This window comes from Phyllobates terribilis, unplaced genomic scaffold (assembly GCF_046119375.1).
Source record: "Phyllobates terribilis strain yellow unplaced genomic scaffold, ASM4611937v1 Scaffold_2__4_contigs__length_985480577, whole genome shotgun sequence".
Classification (NCBI taxonomy): Eukaryota; Metazoa; Chordata; class Amphibia; order Anura; family Dendrobatidae; genus Phyllobates; species Phyllobates terribilis.
Genome location: NW_027362762.1, coordinates 116542642 through 116564355, shown reverse-complemented (window position 1 = coordinate 116564355; position 21714 = coordinate 116542642). Strand labels below are relative to the sequence as shown.

The 21714-nt window shown below is 45.5% G+C and overlaps 1 protein-coding gene across 6 annotated transcripts in view; it reads right to left on the bottom strand.

Annotated features, from left to right (window-relative positions):
- The window catches only part of NBEA (neurobeachin), a 786732-nt gene that overhangs the window by 499307 nt on the left and 265711 nt on the right, over window positions 1-21714 (bottom strand). For all 6 annotated transcript variants that reach the window (XM_073662535.1, XM_073662540.1, XM_073662538.1 and 3 more), the window contains exons 20-22: window positions 14512-14635; window positions 13685-13877; window positions 9068-10090 (exon numbers count right to left, since the gene is read on the bottom strand). In XM_073662535.1, coding sequence (XP_073518636.1) covers window positions 9068-10090; window positions 13685-13877; window positions 14512-14635 — 1340 coding nt within the window. The remainder of the gene's footprint in view (window positions 1-9067; window positions 10091-13684; window positions 13878-14511; window positions 14636-21714) is intronic.

Sequence of the window (21714 nt, the reverse complement as noted above, 5' to 3'; positions counted from 1 at the left end):
AGCGATCCTAGACACAGGCGTTTCCCGACCTCTCCGGGCAGGTACGGATCCGGTGCTCCTTACTGCCACAGTAGAAGCAGCTCCCCTCGGCACGGCGTAAGTCTTGACGGGTTTTGACCATCTTGGTCTGGTCGACCTGCATAGGCTCAGGAGAGTGTGCCTGGGGAGAAACGGAGGGAATAACGGGTTTCTGGAAGATGGGAGCTAGACGTGGAAACCTTCTCTCACGAGAGACTTCTTTGGCGCGCTCCTGGAACCGTAGGTCAATCCGGGTGGCAAGAGTTATTAAGTCATCGAGAGTGGTAGGAATGTCCCGATCGCCGAGTTCATCTTTAATACGGCCGGACAGACCCTCCCAGAAGACAGACACCAGAGCGTCGTTATCCCAGGCCAGTTCCGAGGCAAGGGTACGGAACCGTATGGCATATTGGCCCACGGTGAGATCTCCCTGACGGAGGCGTAGCAGAGACGATGCGGATGAGGTCCTCCGTCCGGGTTCATCGAAGACTTTCCGGAAAGCCGTGAGAAAGGCTGACAAGTCGGACACCAGAGGGTCTCCTCTCTCCCATAGAGGATTCAGCCAAGCCAGAGCCTCCCCCGTGAGGTGGGACAAGATAAAGGCCACTTTGGACCGGTCGGAGATAAACTGGTGGGACAAGAGTTCGAAGTGCAGGGTGCACTGGTTTATGAAGCCCCGAGCTTGAGCGGGGTCGCCTCCGTAGCGAGGAGGTGCGGAAAGCCGGGGTTCAGGACAGGATACCATGGTACTGGTGGGCAGCGGCGCTGCCGGGTTGCGAGTCATGACACTAGCGGTGGTTGCTGGTGGAGCAGTCAGAGTGTCCAGGCGTGAGTTGACATTCCGCAGGTGACCCAGGATGGACTCCTGTTGGGACCTCTGACGGGACAGTTCATGACATAGGTCCGAGAGCGAGGGAACTTGGGTACCACCGGGTTCCATGGCCCGAGCAAACTGTAACGGGTCTGGGAGGCGGAACCTCTGAGCAACTATACAAGGGGACGATCCTTGTAAGGAAGCGGGTGGTGACCAGGGAAGACGGGCAGGTAGTCACAGCAGGTGACCGGGACAGTCTCTGGGTAAACGGGCAGGAGGTCACGGCAAGCGACCGGGACAGTCTCTGGGTAAACGGGCAGGAGGTCACAGCAAGTGACCGGGGCAGTCTCTGGGTAAACGGGCAGGAGGTCACAGCAAGTGACCGGGGCAGTCTCTGGGTGAACGGGCAGGAGGTCACAGCAAGTGACCGGGACAGTCTCTGGGTATAGGGTTGGTACGACCTGTGACGGCTGAGCCTCCAGGTAGGCTAGCAGGCGGATGGCAGGTGTGTGCTCCCAGGTGAGCAGGCGAGAGTCTCTGGATAAGCAGGTGGTCACAGCATGTGACGGCGGAGCCTCCAGGTAGGCTAACAGGCGGATGGCAGGTGTGTGCTCCCAGGTGAGCAGGCGAGAGTCTCTGGATAAGCAGGTGGTCACAGCATGTGACGGCGGAGCCTCCAGGTAGGCTAACAGGCAGATGCAGAGGAGTGCTCCCAGGTGAGAGTCTCTGGATAAGCAGGTGGTCACAGCATGTGACGGCAGAGCCTCCAGGCAGGCTAACTGGCAGGTAGCAGATGAGCGCTCCCAGGTGAGCAGGCAAGAGTCTCTGGACTGGCAGATGGTCACAGCACGTGATGGCGGAGCCTCCAGGTAGGCTAACAGACAGGTAGCAGGTGAGCGCTCCCAGGTGAGCGGGCAAGCTGGTCCATAGACAGACTGACAGGTGTCGGAAGGCAGACCGTCGGACCTCAGGCTAGCAAGCAGGAAAGCGGATGACAGGCAGGAATCAGGCAGCAAACTGGCAGGAAACTGGCAGGTAACTGGCAGGAAACTGGCAGGAAACTGGCAGGTAACTGGCAGGTAACTGGCAGGTAACTGGCAGGTAACAGGCAGGTAACTGGCAGGTAACAGGCAGGTAACAGGCAGGTAACAGGCAGGTAACAGGCAGGTAACAGGCAGGTAACAAGCAGGTAACAGGCAACGGGACCTGAGGGCTGAAGCAGAGTAGTGAACAGTGCAACAACATTGCTCGGGCACCTCCATTTTGGAGGAGGTGCCTTATATATGGTGAAGTCCTCCTTAGGACGGCGCGCGCGGCCCCTTTAAGAGGGGGGGAGCGCGCGCGCGCCCTAAGCACCGTGGCTGGGAAGGAGCGAGCGCTGCCAGCAGAGCGGGAGGAGGACGCCGGGCTCGGAGCGGAGAGGTGAGGGGAACAGCGTCCCTGCCTAGCAGGGGGCAGGGACGCCGACGCTACAGACGTGATGACGTCATTTCATCGCGCTATTGCTGAGACTCAGTGTACAGGAGACCGGAGCAGAGCTGTAGAGGAAAGGGGGTGAGGTGAGTATATGATGTTTTTTTCATGTGTATGGGATACTTGTATGTGTACAGGAGGCTGTGTGGTACTCACACTGTATATATCGAGGCTATGCGGGGATCACACTGTATATATGGCGGCTATGCTGGGCTCACACTGTATATATTCAGACTATGCGGGGCTCACACTGTATATATGGAGGCTGTGTGTGGGCTCATACGGTATATAGGGATGTCAGCATACTTAATTCTGCTCAATATTAAGTGATAACATTAATTATTAATATTAATTGTAATATTAACATTGAGCAGAATAAATTTCAGTCTATTGAATTGGCTATAAATTCCCTGGTGCGGGAGGAGGTTCATGGGTGGACATGCTATCTAAACTCTCGTTCCCTTTTCCTAAAGGAATATCGAAGATATATAACCACATGATCCTGCCTCAGTCCTTCCAAAAACCTTCCTTTATATACTCTTGGGAAAAGGAACTTAACATCTCTTTGGCGGATGAAAAAGTCGAATCCATTCTTACTAATTCTCACGGATTCTCCAGGTGCGCATCTTTGCAAGAGAATTCGTATAAAATATTAACACGGTGGTATAGAACGCCAGAACTTTTGTGCCATAATGGATTTTCTGATTCTATCCTTTGCTGGAGATGTAAAGTAGGGGTGGGGAACATGTCCCATATATTTTGGTACTGCCCTAATATTAGACCTTTTGGGGTTAAAATAAAGGAGACGTTGAAAGACCTAGGTTTGATAAGGAGTCCCTTGTCTCCGAAAGAAGTCTTACTATCCTGCCCATCTCAAAATTTTAAACCTAAAAAACATGATCTGCTCCCTCTACTGTTCAGGGTGGCGAAATACCTGATTCCTCTGCACTGGTTGCAGGTTACACCCCCCACTCACGTTGAGTGGTTGAATAAGGTTGACATGATTAGGCGGTAGGAGGAGATCACTAGTTGGGAGACTTCCCGGCATTCCCATTTTCTTGAGGTTTGGTATCCCTGGAAACCTACCTGGACAGTTAAGCGGTTTTGTGGGCCAAAATAACTACTACTTATTCTGTCATATCTTGAGTAGCACCCCCTTCCTTCTCATTACTGTTTTTCTCCTACCTCATTCAGGTTGTATATTAATCTTGCCAACGCGCCGCAACACACATACCAAAACAAAGTTATGTGATGTCTCGCATACATTATGCCCCCTTGTATTAAACCCTTTCTGATACTTTATTCAGATATTATTCATTTCCCTAGCTTAGGTCTCTCGTTGTCTAGGTATACTAGTTTTAGTTTTGTATTTGTCTTGTTATATATTGTTTCAAGTGCCTTGATTTGCTCCATTGAGATACTATTGTCTCTTTATTGATATTGTTATATCATCTCAATTTCCTTGTCTATAATTCCATAAGCTGCACTGATGTCATTTGTTTATGTTCTATTTACTTAAAGAAAGTTTAAAAAAAATATATAGACCCTTACACAGTATGCATGTATAGGGTTTTTTTTCTGCCTATTCTCAGCCTTCGGCAGTAGTATAGGGATGCCAATGAATTTATCATTCACTGCTGATTCTGTCCAAGGCTCCACAGGCTCCTAAGTTAAAGAGATATTCACATCTCAGCTGCCTTTTGAGGCCGAGATGGGAATAATTCTGTCCTCCCACTGGAGGCAGCTGCTTCTGAGTTATGAAATAAGTGTAGAAATGTCAATCTCCGCTGCTTCCACAAATTTACCTCCAGTGGTGGGGGCTTATTCCTATCTCAGTCATGAAAGACTGACATGGGAATTGCCTTTTCTACAGAAAAAAGCACTAATATTTATTGCGACTGCTTTGTTGTCAGAAAAGAATATTCCACTTTTTTTTTTCTATAGGTGGTGACATAAAAAAATATTTCAAATAAAAACTTGCTTAAAATAATATGTGCTCAGCAGAAGGTACTTTCCCCTTAACCATACAACGCAGTGTACCATGTACATAAGCCAATACAAAAAGGCTAAGTTATTCCTTCAGAATTGATGCAATAATTTTCTGACAAGCTTTCCCATCAGTCCAGCGTCAGATCCTCCTCCTCCAACCTAACCTCCTCCGTCAGAAAGCGCCATCATTCTTATACCCTCGGTGTGAACCTTGCTGGCAGATATAGCGTGTTATTCTAAGCAGATGAACATGGAAAAGATGTAATGTGCAAATATACATTGTTTTCATGTTCCAACAAATAATCACTCAAGTCTGCATTTGTGACCTGCAGTCTATTCACTACATTTGGCTTAGGAAATATAACAGGGTGTTAGATTTTAGAAGTAACTGTGGACTAAGTTATATATTAAGGCCTGAGTTATAGTATGCACTCACTTTATGTCAACCCCATCTTCATCCCGCCCTAGAAAATCTTGAAAAAAATGGAATTTGATATGAATGGATAGGTGGCGACAGGGTCATGTGAGTCTGTCCCAAGCGAGGCGGTTACTAACATACTATATATAATGTATAAGGCTGGATAAACCTAACTGCACAGGAGAATGAAAGGCTTGAAGTACATTTTCTTTGCATTGTATGCTCTAGGCAGAAATGGCGTAGCTCGAGGAAAATATCCAGAAGGATCTAGCCCCAGTTCTATCAATCTGATGGCGTTTGAGCCTCCACGATGACCAGGTGACTACACATCCTAGTGATATGCCATCACTTAATAAAGGGAATTTGTCAGGAGGACCAACCCTCCTAAGACGTCTTTATGGGCATGCAGGTCATAGAAAGTTGAATAAAATGATACCTTGATATCTGCGATCTGGTGTCTTATTCCAGTGAAATCCACGTTTCTTTCTTAAAATGTAAATGAGCTGTTAAGATCTATGGGCGGAACATAGATCTCCCTGAGAATCTGCCTCCAGAGCTTATTATAAATGAAAGGAGGAGATACCAGTGTGAGCCACATAGATCAGGAGAGCAGACTGTCAGTCACTACATGTCTCACACTGGTAACACCTCCTTTTATTTAAATTAAGTTTTGGAGGCATAGTCTCAGGGAGATCTATGTCCGGTCCATAGATCTCAACAGCTCATTTACATCTTTAAAAAAACATGGATTACTCTGGAATAAGAAACTGGATCACAGATGTCAAGGTATCATTTTATTCAGCTTCCTATGACCTACATGACCATATAGACAGCTTAGCAGGGTTGACCCTTCTGACAGATTCCCCTTAAGACTGGAAAAGCTGATCAAATGGGCGGCACAAAATGACAGCTCAAACTAAGTAGAGGAGCTCTGTGCACCCTGGGAGTCTACTTGTTTTACATTCATCTCCTACCCTACCTCCTTGATTGACAGTTCTAGCTTTACAGGAGTCATAGAAGGGTTGGAGATTGTTTTTCACCTATTAGGTGCCCAAACAACCCGATTTTGGCAGGACTGGAGATCCAACTAATGTATATGGGGGTCTCCTGGCTTTCCTTTAATAATAGAAGAAAAAGGGTCATGCATGTTCGACTGCAACATTCTTGATTGTGCTCACAATGAAGATAAGTGACCAACAGAGGTGTCTGGCAGCAGCGTGCACGTTCTCCATATTTAGAGCACGAGCACGCTCAGCCGAGCCCAGAATGTACGTGTATGGGGGAAATCACTGTCGGCTGATCGAGTGTAGGGTCAGAGCGTTACAGTAGGGTGATAGTTTTGGAAGATCGTATGTGCTGAGCATAAAACAGAATAAATATGAAGAGTCTTACTGAAAATAGAATAAGGGGCAATATTTATGATTGAAACATGCAAGGGGGGCAAAATAGTAAGGTAGAGGTTCAGCCAAAATATGCCCCTCAAAGGCTGCATATACTCCGGGGTCAGCACAGATTTATCATTTTCACGTTTTGCAAACGGTTAGTATTGCAAAATTAAAACCATTTGCAGAGGGCAGAGCCCGCGGTGTGTTTTGCGAGGAGGAGAAATGCTGGAGGCAGGTGTCAGTCACTGATGCATTGCAGGCCGCACTTGTAATTCTCCATCAGTAGGACAGTAGTCGTTAGGAGAGAATGTAATCTGTTGCCAGGCAACCGGCGCCGCTCTTCAGTTCTAGGAAAAGCTACGAGAGGCTCCGGACTCGCCGCGCACTGATGGACAAATGACAGGAACGCCACAATCACACAGAGAGCAGCCTTTTATCTGCAGACTAGACTGGACATTGGGCTCTGCCTACTGTATCCATCATATGTTATCAGAGCGATTCGCAGTCCACTTCACATCTGACAGCCCCGCCAGCGTAAACTGGTTTGGAGATTTTAATCTTTCATACTGAATTTTCTAAAGTAACCAGAAAAGCCCAAGAAAGCGGATATGATATTTAGAAAATTATTTCATTTCCGTTTTATTGGGAGAAATATGTAGAAACATGGGTAGTTATTAAACGGTGCAGCTTACAGTAAGCCATGCAGACAAGAGAGCAGTCACTGTAAACATGCAAGCACAGCGAGGATAAGCATGCAAGTCTTATCATTAATGTAGAGACAGAGACCCTGATTCCCAGTGATGAGTCATTTACTGAGCTAAGTGCTGTTATTTTGTTACAAGCACTGTTTTCTCTGCTGCAGATCTAGCAGTTCTCTGAATGCAGAGCTCTGTCTAACCGCCCCCCCACACCACTGATTGGCAGCTTCCGGTGTACACTGTGCATGGGCAGAAAGTTGCCAATCAGTGGTGAGGGTGGGGATATACAGGGATCATGAATATGGAGGACTACATGGCAGCAGGGTTACTAATCCTCTAATGATAATCTCCTGTGATTTTATGAAAATCACATTAAGCAGCCCATTAAGTGACGCATCACTGGAATCAAGGTCTCTGTTACTGTAATAATAGGTGGCAAAAGCCTGGCGACAAATTCCCGTTAACAGCCCCAGCACTTCTCCGATTTTTCAGAAGGAAAGCAGCCTCCGCTTGCAGCATTGGAGAGCAAGCATTTTGGGCCAGCCTGTGAATCTTCAGAAGCACCCCGCTCCCAGCAATCAGGAAGTCAGGAGGCAGAGGAGCAGTGCGCTCCCAGCAATCAGGAAGTCAGGAGGCAGAGGAGCAGTGCGCTCCCAGCAATCAGGAAGTCAGGAGGCAGAGGAGCAGTGCGCTCCCAGCAATCATGAAGTCAGGAGGCAGGAGCAGTGCGCTCCCAGCAATCAGGAAGTCAGGAGGCAGAGGAGCAGTGCGCTCCCAGCAATCAGGAAGTCAGGAGGCAGAGGAGCAGTGCGCTCCCAGCAATCAGGAAGTCAGGAGGCAGAGGAGCAGTGCGCTCCCAGCAATCAGGAAGTCAGGAGGCAGAGGAGCAGTGCGCTCCCAGCAATCAGGAAGTCAGGAGGCAGAGGAGCAGTGCGCTCCCAGCAATCAGGAAGTCAGGAGGCAGAGGAGCAGTGCGCTCCCAGCAATCAGGAAGTCAGGAGGCAGAGGAGCAGTGCGCTCCCAGCAATCAGGAAGTCAGGAGGCAGAGGAGCAGTGCGCTCCCAGCAATCAGGAAGTCAGGAGGCAGAGGAGCAGTGCGCTCCCAGCAATCAGGAAGTCAGGAGGCAGAGGAGCAGTGCGCTCCCAGCAATCATGAAGTCAGGAGGCAGAGGAGCAGTGCGCTCCCAGCAATCAGGAAGTCAGGAGGCAGAGGAGCAGTGCGCTCCCAGCAATCAGGAAGTCAGGAGGCAGAGGAGCAGTGCACTCCCAGCAATCAGGAAGTCAGGAGGCAGAGGAGCAGTGCGCTCCCAACAGTCAGGAAGTCAGGAGGCAGAGGAGCAGTGCGCTCCCAGCAATCAGGAAGTCAGGAGGCAGAGGAGCAGTGCGCTCCCAGCAATCAGGAAGTCAGGAGGCAGAGGAGCAGTGCGCTCCCAACAGTCAGGAAGTCAGGAGGCAGAGGAGCAGTGCGCTACCAGCAATCAGGAAGTCAGGAGGCAGAGGAGTAGTGCGCTCTTGAAGAATAACAGCTTGTTTGTAACATTAATGTGATACTATCAGATGAACATGAATCTAAAGTCCTGCTGGAATAGACTGATCCTTGGAGAACCCGTTGTATTGCCCATTAATAGGTCTGTAAACAATAACAATAAATGTCTTGGATCAGCCTGTGGCAAGATGTAATGAAAGAGCTAAACATAGTACGATCTACCATGTGATTAAATGTTTTCGATCTTCAGCTTGTCTTATGGGGAAAATTATTGAAAGGAAGCATTATTGCTGAACATACAACTGGTTCATTCTAAATGGAGAACATCAGCTGCCAGGAGAGGAACAAACACAGTACACACGAGCTCGAAATCTTTAGATACTTTCCAGCAATAGATATCGTGAATTATCATATTATTCATGGGGATTAACTGAATGACACGCTGAGCAAATAGAGCAGCAGTGTGTGAAATTATTTGCTTAGATGATGCACTGGTATATGCAAAGAGGTCGTCATGAATATGTGCCCACAGACATATAAGAATCTGCGGGAATAACTCATGCGGAATTATTTTAATATGGTTAGTAGGACAGAATAAGTTTGTGCGAGGGGAGGTTAATGTGAACCCCACCAGGATAAGTTGTTGAAGCACATACAAGACTGTGCTGGTATTCAGGAAAGCGTCTTCTTCCACTCCACTGGGAATTATGGATGATGTACCACATGCATTATTACTAGCTCAAGGTGGACAGAATATCGAATGGAAAAATCAATAATATAACATACCTGAGTGGTGGTTGTAGTAGTCTGTATTTTCTTGATCTCTTTCCCAAGGTCACGGCCATCATCAGATCTCTCGGTGTCCGACACTGTACTACCAGCATCCATATTCACCAAGGTTTTGGTACAAGAGGACTCCATTTCTAAATTGCTGGTGGTCATCTGGGCATACTCTAGATTTTTTGACGATGAAGCCAACTCTCTCTCAGAAATGCTGCCCAAACTATCAGCCGTGGTGTGGATTTTAAAATCTTTGTCCCCAATAACAGCTGATGCGCAAGTGAGATCAACACTGCTCGTCATGTGGGCCAATAAGCCAAGGTCATCAGTAACACCAAGATGAACGTGAGCGTCCTGGACGTTACCAATGGTTATATGGTTACCACTAGTCAGTTCGGGCAACAGCTTGTCTTCTGAATGCGTCATTTTATCAAAAAGAAATGAGGTATTGTTAGAAGTGGTTTGGTCTTTCTCATCAGCAAGAGTGATCAATGGGCCATCTTTTTCTTCAGTTTCCTTAATAATACCAACACTGTCATGAACATTGTTTTGTAGCTTTTCTACAGCCGCACAGTACACGTTATCCAGTAAAGACTCGACTTCAACTAGAGCTCCATTTTCTCCGGAGACGAGAGTCTCAGGAGACAGATCCAAGTCATCTAGTTTCACCTCCGTAGCTTCAACCTTCTCAGCTTTGATATCTACCAATAGGTCATGAACCTCGACTCGGACGCCACCAGAAGGTCTATCAGTGTTGGAGATTGTATCGTCAGAAATTTTAGTTGCTATAAGAAGATCTCTTGCATCCGAATTGACGGGATAATCAGTCTCACTTTCTGGACTTTGACTTTGGGAGAGATCATCAATTTCTCGAATTTCTAATCCACCTTTGACAGCTACAGCTTGAGATGAAAGCCCGGATATGGTGCTGACATTTCCTTTCTTGCCCTTCTTGATGTTCTCTTCTTCCTGTCTCTGATACTCCTCGTACATTTTAGCCAAGTATTCTTTATGAGCCTCATAGGTTACCTACAGAAAGAGAAAATCATTAGTATGCACTGAATTGTATAACTAGGTAACTTAAGGAGAAAAAAAAAATGTTTCTCGCTGTAAAATTTTGTTACACTTTCAGGTATGTACTCTTGGAAAAGTAGAAGAATTTTCAAGTCTACTCTATACTTTGGACAGCTACCGTCACGGAGGCCTCCTGTAGATACCCCTGATATAAGTGCTTTCTAACTACTTAGGGAATTATAGGGATAATGTCTGTTGTGTAAGGAGAAATACAAGCGTTAGGGTAGGTGACATCCAAGGAAAACCAAATATTCCATTCAACCAAAATATCATTAACAACGGAAGGCGTACAGCCTAATAAAACAGCAATATATTGGATCTTGAGCTCCCTTTCATGGCATTATATAATTTATTTGACATATTTCACTAAACATTTTACCAATTACATTAATTTCTAACTTCAGATTTTTTTATTTTTTTTTTAAATGAAGATTTATCCAAATTTTGAAATTCCTAACATAAATAAAAGCAAGAAAAATAAAAGTCGATCTGTCTCCAGTTTGTTCAATTCAAACTGCATACATTATTAAACAGATTTCTTACTCCTGATGTGGCTGGTGTGCTTCCTTTGAAAATCTATAGCAGAATTGGTGTATAACCGGATATTAAAAGGAGCATTTTAGAAGTAAAACTAAAGAGGGAGTGAGCTCATTCATATATTCAGTCTTCGCTCACCTAGCCTGACTGTCAGCTGCAGATTGTACTGAGCGCTGATATCTCAGCAGCAGGGAGGAGGGACACTAAGGAGATGTCAATCAGGTTAGGTGAGCGGAGGCCAAGTTTAAACTTCTAAAAAGAATTACAAAGCAAATTCTTATATGAAATTTCAAAGTAGCTACATCAGACCTAAAAGATTCATTTACAAAAGAAGCACTCCTATTAATTTTTCCCCGTAAACTAGTGTATATGTGGTTGTACTGTAGTGTCAGAGTGTTAATATACTCATCAATTGCTGTCTTCTCCGGTATCCAGCGCCGCTCAGCTCCTCTTCTGAGTGATACCACTGCTCTCTGTGTGATGCGGAGGTGACTTTTACAATGTAAGCCTATGGAGTGTCAGAACGAAGCTCAATAGACTTATATTGTAGGAGAGATATCTGGCTCATACATAAGAGCATAGAGTGAGCCGGGGAGTCTGAAGAGCAGTGACGTCACTCAGAAGAGGAGAGGAGCTGGAAACCGGCGAAGACAGCAATAGGAGAGTATATTAACACCACGACACTACACTACATGTTTAGGGAATAAAAATGTTCATAGGAGGGCTTATTTAAAATATCCAGCGAATTTGGTAACATGCGAATGACAGGTCTGCTTTAATAAAAAAATATAATTCACAAAAAATTAAATTGAAACTAAGTCAAAAAAATAAAAAGAAACCATTTTAAATACAAACAGAACAAAGACCAGGAAAAAAATGCAATTATTTTTTCTTTAGAAATTGACACCTCATGAATTGACCCTAGTCAAGACTTGGAGGCTGGTGACACCCATTTATTTTATTATTCTTCTTCCTGCAATTTATGGATTTTTTGAAAATCACTTGCAACAAAAGATCCAAGTTTGCACTTTCACCTGTAAAATAATGAATTTTCTTGCCATGCTAAAGGAAACACAGTGGCGCCCCGGTGGGCCCGTATTGCCTAGAGCGGCTTCAAACACTAAATATGGATAATGAGAGCTGTTAGGGAACGTTTGTCCGAAATACTCTGCCATTATGCACTTTGTATTAATTGCTTCCTGCCATCGTAATAGAATATTGTTCGTGTCCCTTTTCGTTTCCAGGGCAGGGATAAACAAATTAAACTCATTATCCCTGCAATTACTCCAGCATCAAAGCTGGAGATTCTGAAAGCAAAGCTTAGATGATGGAGAAAACAAAAGGGCCTCCATGGTCTCGAGACCTGATCGTTCTGTTCTGGACCGAGAAACATGGCACATTCTCTAAATACGTATAACCGCAGACACGATTACACACGTAGCCATGGTGAAGCCTCGGCACAGAACAATTTCATGTGAAGACATGTACGAGCAATCACAACACATCCCTGCGCCCATCAATCATGTCTCCCCCAGCATTCATCGCATATGCAAATCAGGAGCCAACTTCAAAGTAATAATCATGCATGTCTGCAGCAAATCCACCGTTGGCTTTTTACCTTGTAGATTTTAACTATTACAGTTTATCGGCAGCAGGAAATACTTCATCTCTTTCTTACACAGATTATTTTCTTGAAGATTAGTTAAAAGTATCAAGAACAAAGAAGCAAAATCTGATTTGGTAGATTAAAAATGCAAAAATAAAATTAACTATGTATGTTAGTGTAGGGATCCACACTATCTGGTAGGCATTAGGTAGCGTTCACACAGGCTATGCGGTTTGGTCCAAACAGGTGCAATTTTATTGCTTTCAAAATCAAAACAGGCTCATCTGGGCACAAAGGTATCACAGCAAATAAACAGGTCATTCAACAGGCACATATATGTCAGCGCGTTCTCAGCCAAACAGATTACAGTCTTTCTCCAGGAGCAGACTTTACACACCTAAGAGGTACGGTCCTATCAGTCTCCATATCCCCTTCAGCCTGAGCTCCAGCACAAAACAGAAGTGTTCAACTCCAGAGTTCACACTTAACAGGCTGCAGCTTCCACACGTTACTCTGCAGCTCCAACATACAGACTCTATGCGAAAGTCATCGACTGACATGTCAGCCGGCAGCTTACCACTGGGAGAACAATGCGATTGGCAGTGCAAAATCGGACATGCATGATTAACATATCCCCTGACCATCATTCGTGTGGCGCCTCCATACACCATTAGACCGTTGGCCAAACTCGTCGATATCGGCGGGTTCATCTGACATTAGTCCAATGAGCACGGGGGGGGCTTTACTCTTTATTTGGCATTAAAGCTACAACCTAAAAAAGGGCAACAACTTCCTCAAACCCTGCATGGCCAAAACAGTGTAAAAGTATGTAAAGGTGATGTCTGAATTGGTATGTTTTATTGGACTTTTGGTGTTTTTGAAAACCTGTTAATTGCTGGCCAACATTGGTAAGATGCAAAACTGTACCAATTAAATCATAAGTGTGTAAATCAATGGAAGAGGGTTACACAAGACATTTGCTGCTACTATTCTGTGACTGGGGATGAACCTTGTTAGTATTCTATAGAGTCTGAGATAGCAGATTAAAAATGTACTGATCGGTATGACAGGAAAATCGGCGTATGGCACATTGACGTTGATTATGTAGACATGCGACAGAGCTATATATACAATTAATGAAACAGCATCCTATATGTTCAAAGTGCAGATGAAATACGTTTAGTGTCTGTCTCTTATTATTATGCTATGTTTTATTACCATAACCATTTCGCACCACTGTATAATTGGGTTATTCTAAGCTCACACGATGTAAAGAGTACACATCCATTATTAGAATGAGCGACAGACCCTCCTCACACTGCCACGCACAGAAGTGTGCAGCTTATGCCACAAGGTGGCACCAAACGATTATGTAAAAGAGCATGAGACGGGTAAAGACAACGTACCTTGGAATGAGCTATAGAGAGAGTGTCCACCCAGACTCTCCAGCCTCCCCATTCATATTTGATGGCATGATACAGCAGTATCCGGAATATGTTGTATACCATTTCTGTGATCTTCTGCTCCTCAGAAGTTTTGGGATTTATGTACCCGAGAGAAAACATCCAGTCCTGCCATACCGAGCACTGCAGAAGGCACCTGGAATAAGGAAACATATCAAGAGGGGCACATACTTCTACTGAAAAGCATTAACAATGAGAATATGTTGTTATATCTTGGCATTCACTTACTAAGCTGCAGGAGCCTTTATTTCTTACAGATATCCTGATCCAAGTAACGTGTCACTGACTCACTTACTAGGCTGATGGCTGCAGTTTTGATAAAATTACTTTATTCTCTGCTGCACATCTAGCAGTTCTCTGAATGCTGAGCTCTGTATAATCCCGCCCACACCTCTGATTGGCCGCTTTCTGTGTACATTGTTCACGGACAGCTAATCAGTGGTGGGGGTGGGGTTACACAGAGCAGGAGGACTAGGAGGCCCCAAAAAAAGTCCTCTAGTGATTATCTGTGCCGATAAAACACCAGTTTTATTGAAACTACAACAAGCAGCCCAGTAAGTGACACATCGCTGGATTCAGGGTCTCTATCTAGACATCACGCTGCTCTCAGGTTATATAATAAAACCCTGCTGACAGATTCCCTTTAACTACTATTTTCATAAAACTGTTCCTAGTTTTCCTCAGATGAATGTACCAGGAGTAACATGACCTTACAAACAACTATGAAAAGAAGAACAATCGAAAAGCTACAAAGTGGAATGGTAACCCACCTCCGATTCTCACGACTGTTGCTGAAAAGCTTTATCATATCAGACAGGAACAGGCGTCTTACTTCCATCAGATCAGTACTTGGAGTGGAGTTTTTAAGCAGTGTGGCCACTACCTTCAAAATCACTAAAAAATAAATAAAAATATTGTACATTCTTAAGGTAATACATTGTACCATTCTACAAAGAACTGAATAATTGTCAGTACTATTGGGCAGCCTGAGGTCTGCAGCCACCAACGAAACCTTGTACTGTCCAAAATTTAGCTCATCTGAGAATTAAAGGGGTATTCCCATCTCCAAGATCCTATTCCAATATGTAGCAGGTGTAATCATTATAATAATATTAGCAAATACCTCCAATTAGAAATGTAGTATAGTTCTTATGATTCGCCATGTCACTTACCCTTTGTGCAGAGCATAGCAGTAGCTTAGGTATCTATGGTTATGACTACTAACAACCAACGGTCACTATACGAGGGGTCGTAACCATGGATACCTAAGCTAATGCAGTGCCCTGCAAATGAGGTAAGCGACGTAGAAAATCAGGAGAACTATACTACATTTCTAATTGGAGGTATTTACTAATATTATTATGATCACACCTACCACAAATTGGGATAGGATCTTGGAGATGGGACTACCCCTTTAAAACTCCTATGCAGGTATTTCTTTGACGTGGGAGCCTCTAGGTTTAAGTTGAGGTCAACTTAAAGAAAAGTTATCAGAGTTTATTTTTTACCAAAATGTGAGACAATGTGATACAGGCATATGGACAGTTGCGAGAACGATTACCTCCAATAATGACTCGTTGCCATATTTTACAACCTCAGCAATTACAAATGTTATTCGGAAGGGGTGATTGACAGGTGGGGGAGGAGCTTATATTTATAGGAGCCTTGTGGCAAAAGACATATCAGGCCTTATTTCGATAGCAGTAATGTTGGCACATTTTTGCATCTGTGCTATGGCTGCAAAATAACGGCTCGACCTTAAGTTTTATGAGCCTGAATAGTCAGTATCAAGGTGATCTAAGCTGTCAGCTTGGGCTGGTAGACGCGTAATCAGGCCGAGACTTATCACTGTAACACAGATGATAAAGTGAACCTGCATTACTGTTGTCTGAATGAGGTCTAAGAAAGTTTTAATGACAAATTGGCTGAATTGCTTGAATGAGTATATTTATTGATTTACTTTACTCGCTTATATGACGCCATCATATTCCACAGCACTTTACAGACGTCACTGTCCCCATCAGGGCTCACAATCTAAATCCCTATCAGTATGTCTGTAGTGTGGAAGAAAACCGGAGAACCTGGAGAAAACCCACACAAACTTGGGAAGGATCCTTGCAGATGTTGTGATTTTAATTGATTTTTACAGTGTTAACCAGTGAGCCTCTGTGCTGCCCATATAATTAAAGGGAATCTGTCAGCAAGTTTGTGCAATCTAACTTAAGAAAAGCATAGTGTAGAGAGAGAGATCCTGATTCCAGCAATGTGGCACTTACTGGGCTGCCTGATGTAGACTTGATAATATCACCATTTTATCAGCAGAAGATTATCACTAGAGGACTAGTAAAAATGATGCCAGGTAGTCCTCCATATTCATGAGCTCTGCATAACCCCGCCCTCATCACTGATTGGCAGCTTTCTGTGTACACTACGTGTAGGCGGGGGTTACACAGAGCTCAACATTCAGAGAACTGCTAGATTTGCAGCAGAGAAAACAGTAATTTTATCAAAATTGCAGCAAGCAGCCCAGTAAGTGATACATCACTGGAATCAGGGTCTCTGTCCCTACATCAAACTGATTTAAGATGGGGTAGCAAAATCCTGGTGACAGATTCCCTTTAAAAAGTTTACATAAGTATCACCCTTCAACTAAAATTGAGAACACAAAACCAAGAAAATGAAGTGAGTGGAGGACACGGTATAGCACACATGATGGGTATGTGACTCTGGATTAGAGATGAGCGTTGTTCTACTTGAACTGTTCGCCAATCTCAAATTCGAGCTGTTTTGGGCGGTGTTCGAGCCGGTCGGCGAACACGAACAATTTGAGAAAAATTCGGCTGTTCGAGGTTATGTTCGATAACTGTTCGTGCACCAAAATCATAACTGGATTTTTTCTCAGTAATGATGAAAATTAATGTTAATACGCAGTTTGAGTGTACAGCGGGGCGGGGGGAGGGGCAGGGGATGGATCTCTGCAGGAACAATGAAGATCTCCATTTTTTTTTCTCTTTCCCGCATTTGCAGTGGGGAGGTGCAATCTGTCAGCCTATCAGCAGCGCACACACGGAGCGAAGTGCTTTTTTTCACACAAGCAAGGGCATGTGTCATTGGCAGTGTATGTCACATGTCCTTGCCCTATAAGACCAAGCCATTTTCCCCGTTGCCACCATTTTCTCACTGCTGCAGCTGCGTGTTAGACGGCACCGCTGTTGCTGTGTGCGCTATACCTTGTTAATTTCAAGCCAATTTTCGCACAAATCTACAGATAGCTTGGGAGTAGGGAATAGTTGTGATTGCAGTCCTTTTAAGGACTAGGTTACAGCATTTCCTACGACTTTTATCAGGCAGGTCTGTGCTCTTAAATAGATAGGTTGTGGGAGTAAAGACTAATTGCAATTGGAGTCCTTTTCAGGACTAGGTTACATGAGTTCCTATCAGTTTTTGCCAGGCAGGTCTGTGCCAGTGCTGTGCAAGTTTTTTTCACAGCATTTGGCTGAATCTAGCAAAGCTAATCCTTTTTGGCCTATTGCAGAGTGTGTTAGTCAGTGGAGTAGCCTATCTGTGTTGCAAGATATACCACCTGTGTATAGAATACCAATTTTTTTACTGCACCTAGTGAAGTAAAATCTTTTGGGCATAGCATCATTCTATTAGTCCATCTATACTGACCTCCATCAGGTTGCAAATTAAAACTAATTTTTATCTGCATCTACAGTACCTCTGAAAAAATATTTGGGCTTCTAGCAGTGTGTGGGACTTGTTCTATTAGTCCATCTATACTGACCTCCATCAGGTTGCAAACTGAATATATTTTTTTCTGCATCTACCTCTGAAAAAATATTGGGCTTCTAGCTGTGTGTGGGTCTTGTTCTATTAATCCATCTATACTGACCTCCATCAGGTTGCAAACTGAATATATTTTTTTCTGCATCTACCTCTGAAAAAATATTTGGCCTTCTAGTAGTGTGTCGGACTTTCTCTATTAGTCCATCTATACTGACCTCCATCAGGTTGCAAATTAAAACTAATTTTTATCTGCATCTACAGTACCTCTGAAAAAATATTTGGGCTTCTAGCAGTGTGTGGGACTTGTTCTATTAGTCCATCTATACTGACCTCCATCAGGTTGCAAACTGAATATATTTTTTTCTGCATCTACCTCTGAAAAAATATTTCGGCTTCTAGCTGTGTGTGGGACTTGTTCTATTAGTCCATCTATACTGACCTCCATCAGGTTGCAAACTGAATATATTTTTTTCTGCATCTAACCCAGCCAATAGTTTTGGCCTAATACCACAGTTTGGCCACTCAGCTCTGCTCGGTTCCCATCCATTGTTTTTTTGTGCAAACAACTCCAGAGTTGTGAATTAGTTAACCACCAAAATGAGTGGAAAAAGGCCTGCTGCTGGTGGAAAGGGGAATAGGCGTGTTGGGAAGGGGAAAAAAGGTTGTGTCCGTGGGGTAGGTGTTAAAGCAACAGTAACATCTGCAGAAGAAAGACCATCTTCCAGCCAAACTAAAATGTCTACTTCTTTTAGCGGACAATGTGATAAGATCCCTTTCTTACGGCCACGCCAATCGCTACAAATTCCAGATGAGGCACAAAAACAGCAGGTGCTTCAACGGATATCAAGTGCTCCTTTAAGTGGGCTCTCCTCCACATCAACTTCAACATCACAAATACTCCAGTCCTCAAAGGTGTCACCCAAATCGCACTTGCTTCCTCACAGCTCCCAAATCTCCAGCTGCCCGTCTGAGTATGAGGTAGAACAGATGGTTGAGTCTGCAGAGCTGTTTACTCATACTATAGCCTGGGAATCAGAGGTCGACTCCAGCGCTTCTGTGAATCCAGACGAGGAAATGATCTGCACTGATGCCCAGAATCTTTATGAGTCGGATCCAGGACCAGACGCAGAAGGTTCTGACCATAATGTAGACCCTCATTCCCAAACTGTAACTCCTGTTGGTGGAGACAATGAGGAAGACGATGATAAGACTCAAGTACCTGATTGGAGCGACAACTTTAGTTTTTTGTCAGGGCAGGAACAGGTTGGCTCTGAGGACGACGGGTGTGATAACGCACAGGGTGATGATGATGAGGTCGGAGATCCCACTTACTGTCAACCCACAGTCAGCCAAGAGATGAGGTCAGCAGAGGAGGTGGAGGAAGATGCTAGTGACGACGAGGTCAGGTTGCGCCTTCCTGGACAGAGACGTAGTACTGGAAGCACGTCAACAACTGCATCCTCAAACACAACTCTGCCTCTCACCACAAGTCGTGGTGGCTCTTCAGGTCGCATGGGTGCTAAGCCTTGCATAGCCTGGGCATTTTTTCAGATCGATAAAGATGACCCAACTCGTGTTATCTGTAACATTTGTCAGCAAAAGCTAAGTAGAGGCCAAAAAATACATAGTTTGAGTACTTCATGCATGAACCGGCACATGGACATGAAGCATAAGTTGCAGTGGGAAGCTCAGTGTGCTACAATGCGGTCTAGCCGGCCGGGCCAACCACCGTCTGCCATATCTTGTGCATCCGCGGCCTCTTCATCCTCTGTGACTGGGGGGACAGCAGTCACACCTGTTTTGGGGCGCAGACCTGCCACCTCTTTACCCGCAACAGCCAGCGTGATTGGCAGGTCATCATTTTCTTTGGAGGTGGTAACACCAGCTGGTGTTGAGCGCTGTCCGACATCGATAGCACCACCTTTGGATCAAGGCAACCTAACATGTCCGCCTGCATCTTCCTCACAGACCGGCAGTTTGCCGGGGACACCCTTATCAACCCCGTCTAAGCACAATAGCCAGCCCTCGGTCCCTCAGATGTGGACAAGTAAAAGACCATTTCCTCCTAGCCATGAGAAAGCTAAGAGGTTGAATTTCACCATCTGCAAGCTCTTGGCTACAGAAATGCTGCCTTTCCGCCTGGTGGACACAGAGGATTTTCGAGACCTTATGTCCGTCGCAGTGCCCCAGTACCAGATGCCCAGTCGGCACTACTTCTCAAAGAAAGGTGTGCCTGCGCTCCACCAGCATGTCGCACACAACATCACCGCTTCTTTGAGAAACTCTGTGTGTGACAGGGTGCATTTCACCACAGACACTTGGACGAGTAGGCATGGACAGGGGCGTTACATGTCGCTGACTGGGCACTGGGTAACTATGGTGACAGCAGGACAAGGGGCTGCTGTCCAAGTCTTGCCGTCCCCACGAGTTGTGCGTCAATCCTCTTTATGTCAAAGTTCCTCCACTGCTTCTGCCTCCTCAACCTCCTCTCGGTCTTCCACCTGCACCCAAAGCCTGTCTGGTCATGCCACAAGCTTTCTAACTGCGCAGAAGGGATCCTGCACACCTCCTTACTATGCTGGCAGTAGGGCTCAACGTCATCAGGCGGTTTTTACATTGAAATGTCTGGGAAATGTGAGTCACACAGCTGAGGAGTTGTGGTCAGCTCTGGAGAACCAATTTCATGAATGGTTGTCTCCACTGGACCTGAAACCAGGGAAGGCCGTGTGCGACAATGCTGCAAACCTGGGTGCGGCCCTTCGCCGGGGCAATGTCACACACGTGCCTTGTATGGCTCACGTGTTGAACCTGGTTGTCCAGCAATTTTTAGCCCACTATCCCAGACTAGATGGCCTTCTGCAGAGGGCACGGTCGCTGTGTGCTCACTTCCGCCGTTCGCATCCCGCAGCTCAGCGACTTACATCTCTACAGAAGTCGTTGGGCCTGCCACTTCACCGGCTAAAATGCGATGTGCCTACCCGGTGGAATTCAACTCTGCACATGTTGCAGCGACTGTGGCAGCACCGACAAGCCCTGGTGCAATACGTTCTGACGTATAGCCTGGGCCAACGAGATTCAGAGGTGGGGCAAATCACGCTGGAGGAGTGGTCTCAGATCAGGGACCTATGCACCCTTCTGCACAGTTTTGAAATGGCGACGAAGATGTTTAGTGCTGACGATGCCATTATCAGCATGACTATTCCGGTGATTTACATGCTGGAGCACATGTTAAACAGAATTCGGAGTCAGGTGGTGGCACAAGAGGAGGTGGAGGAAGTAGAGGAGGAGGAGTTGTATGCGGAAGGGCTAACATCTGCAAGGTCCAGAAGGTCGGCAGCACCAAGGCGGCAGGCATGTGAGGGTGGGGGAGATGGTTTTACCAGGGCGCATGGTAGCAGCCAAACTAGTGAGGAAGGTGCAGGAGCCCAGGAAGAAGTGGAGGACGAACTGATGGAAGACTCATCAGATGAGGGAGACCTTGATCACATTTCTGTTGTGCGAGGTTGGGGGGAGAGGACAGAGGAAGGAAGCATGATTGTTACCTCGCCACCAACACAACAGGGACTTGGTGCCCCTGGATGGGCAACACACATGAGTGCCTTCTTGCTGCACTACCTGCAACATGACCCTCGAATTGTGAGAATTAGAAATAATCCTGACTACTGGGTTGCCACACTGTTAGATCCCCGGTACAAAAGTAAATTTGCAGAAATTATTCCTGCCATAGAAAGGGATGCACGCATGCAGGAGTATCAGCAGAGACTGTTGCAGAATCTTACATGTGCTTTTCCACAAAATACCAGTGGTGCACGTAGTGAATCTCACAGTTCCAACTTGCCAACCGTGGGACCGTCAAGTGTTCAGCACTCAAACCGTAACAGAACCACAGTATCTGCTGGTAACATCAATTTTGCGGAATCATTTCACCACTTTTTTAGCCCATCCTTTGCAAGGCCACAGGAGACAAGAAGTCTGACACATAGTCAACGCCTAGAGACGATGGTACAGGAGTATCTCCAAGTAAACATTGAAGCCACGACTGTGTCACTGGACCCTTGCTCTTTTTGGGCTTCCAATCTGGATAAATGGCCGGAGCTAGCCACTTACGCCTTGGAGATCTTGTCATGCCCCGCAGCCAGCGTTCTGTCTGAACGCGTGTTCAGCGCTGCTGGTGGTGTGCTGAC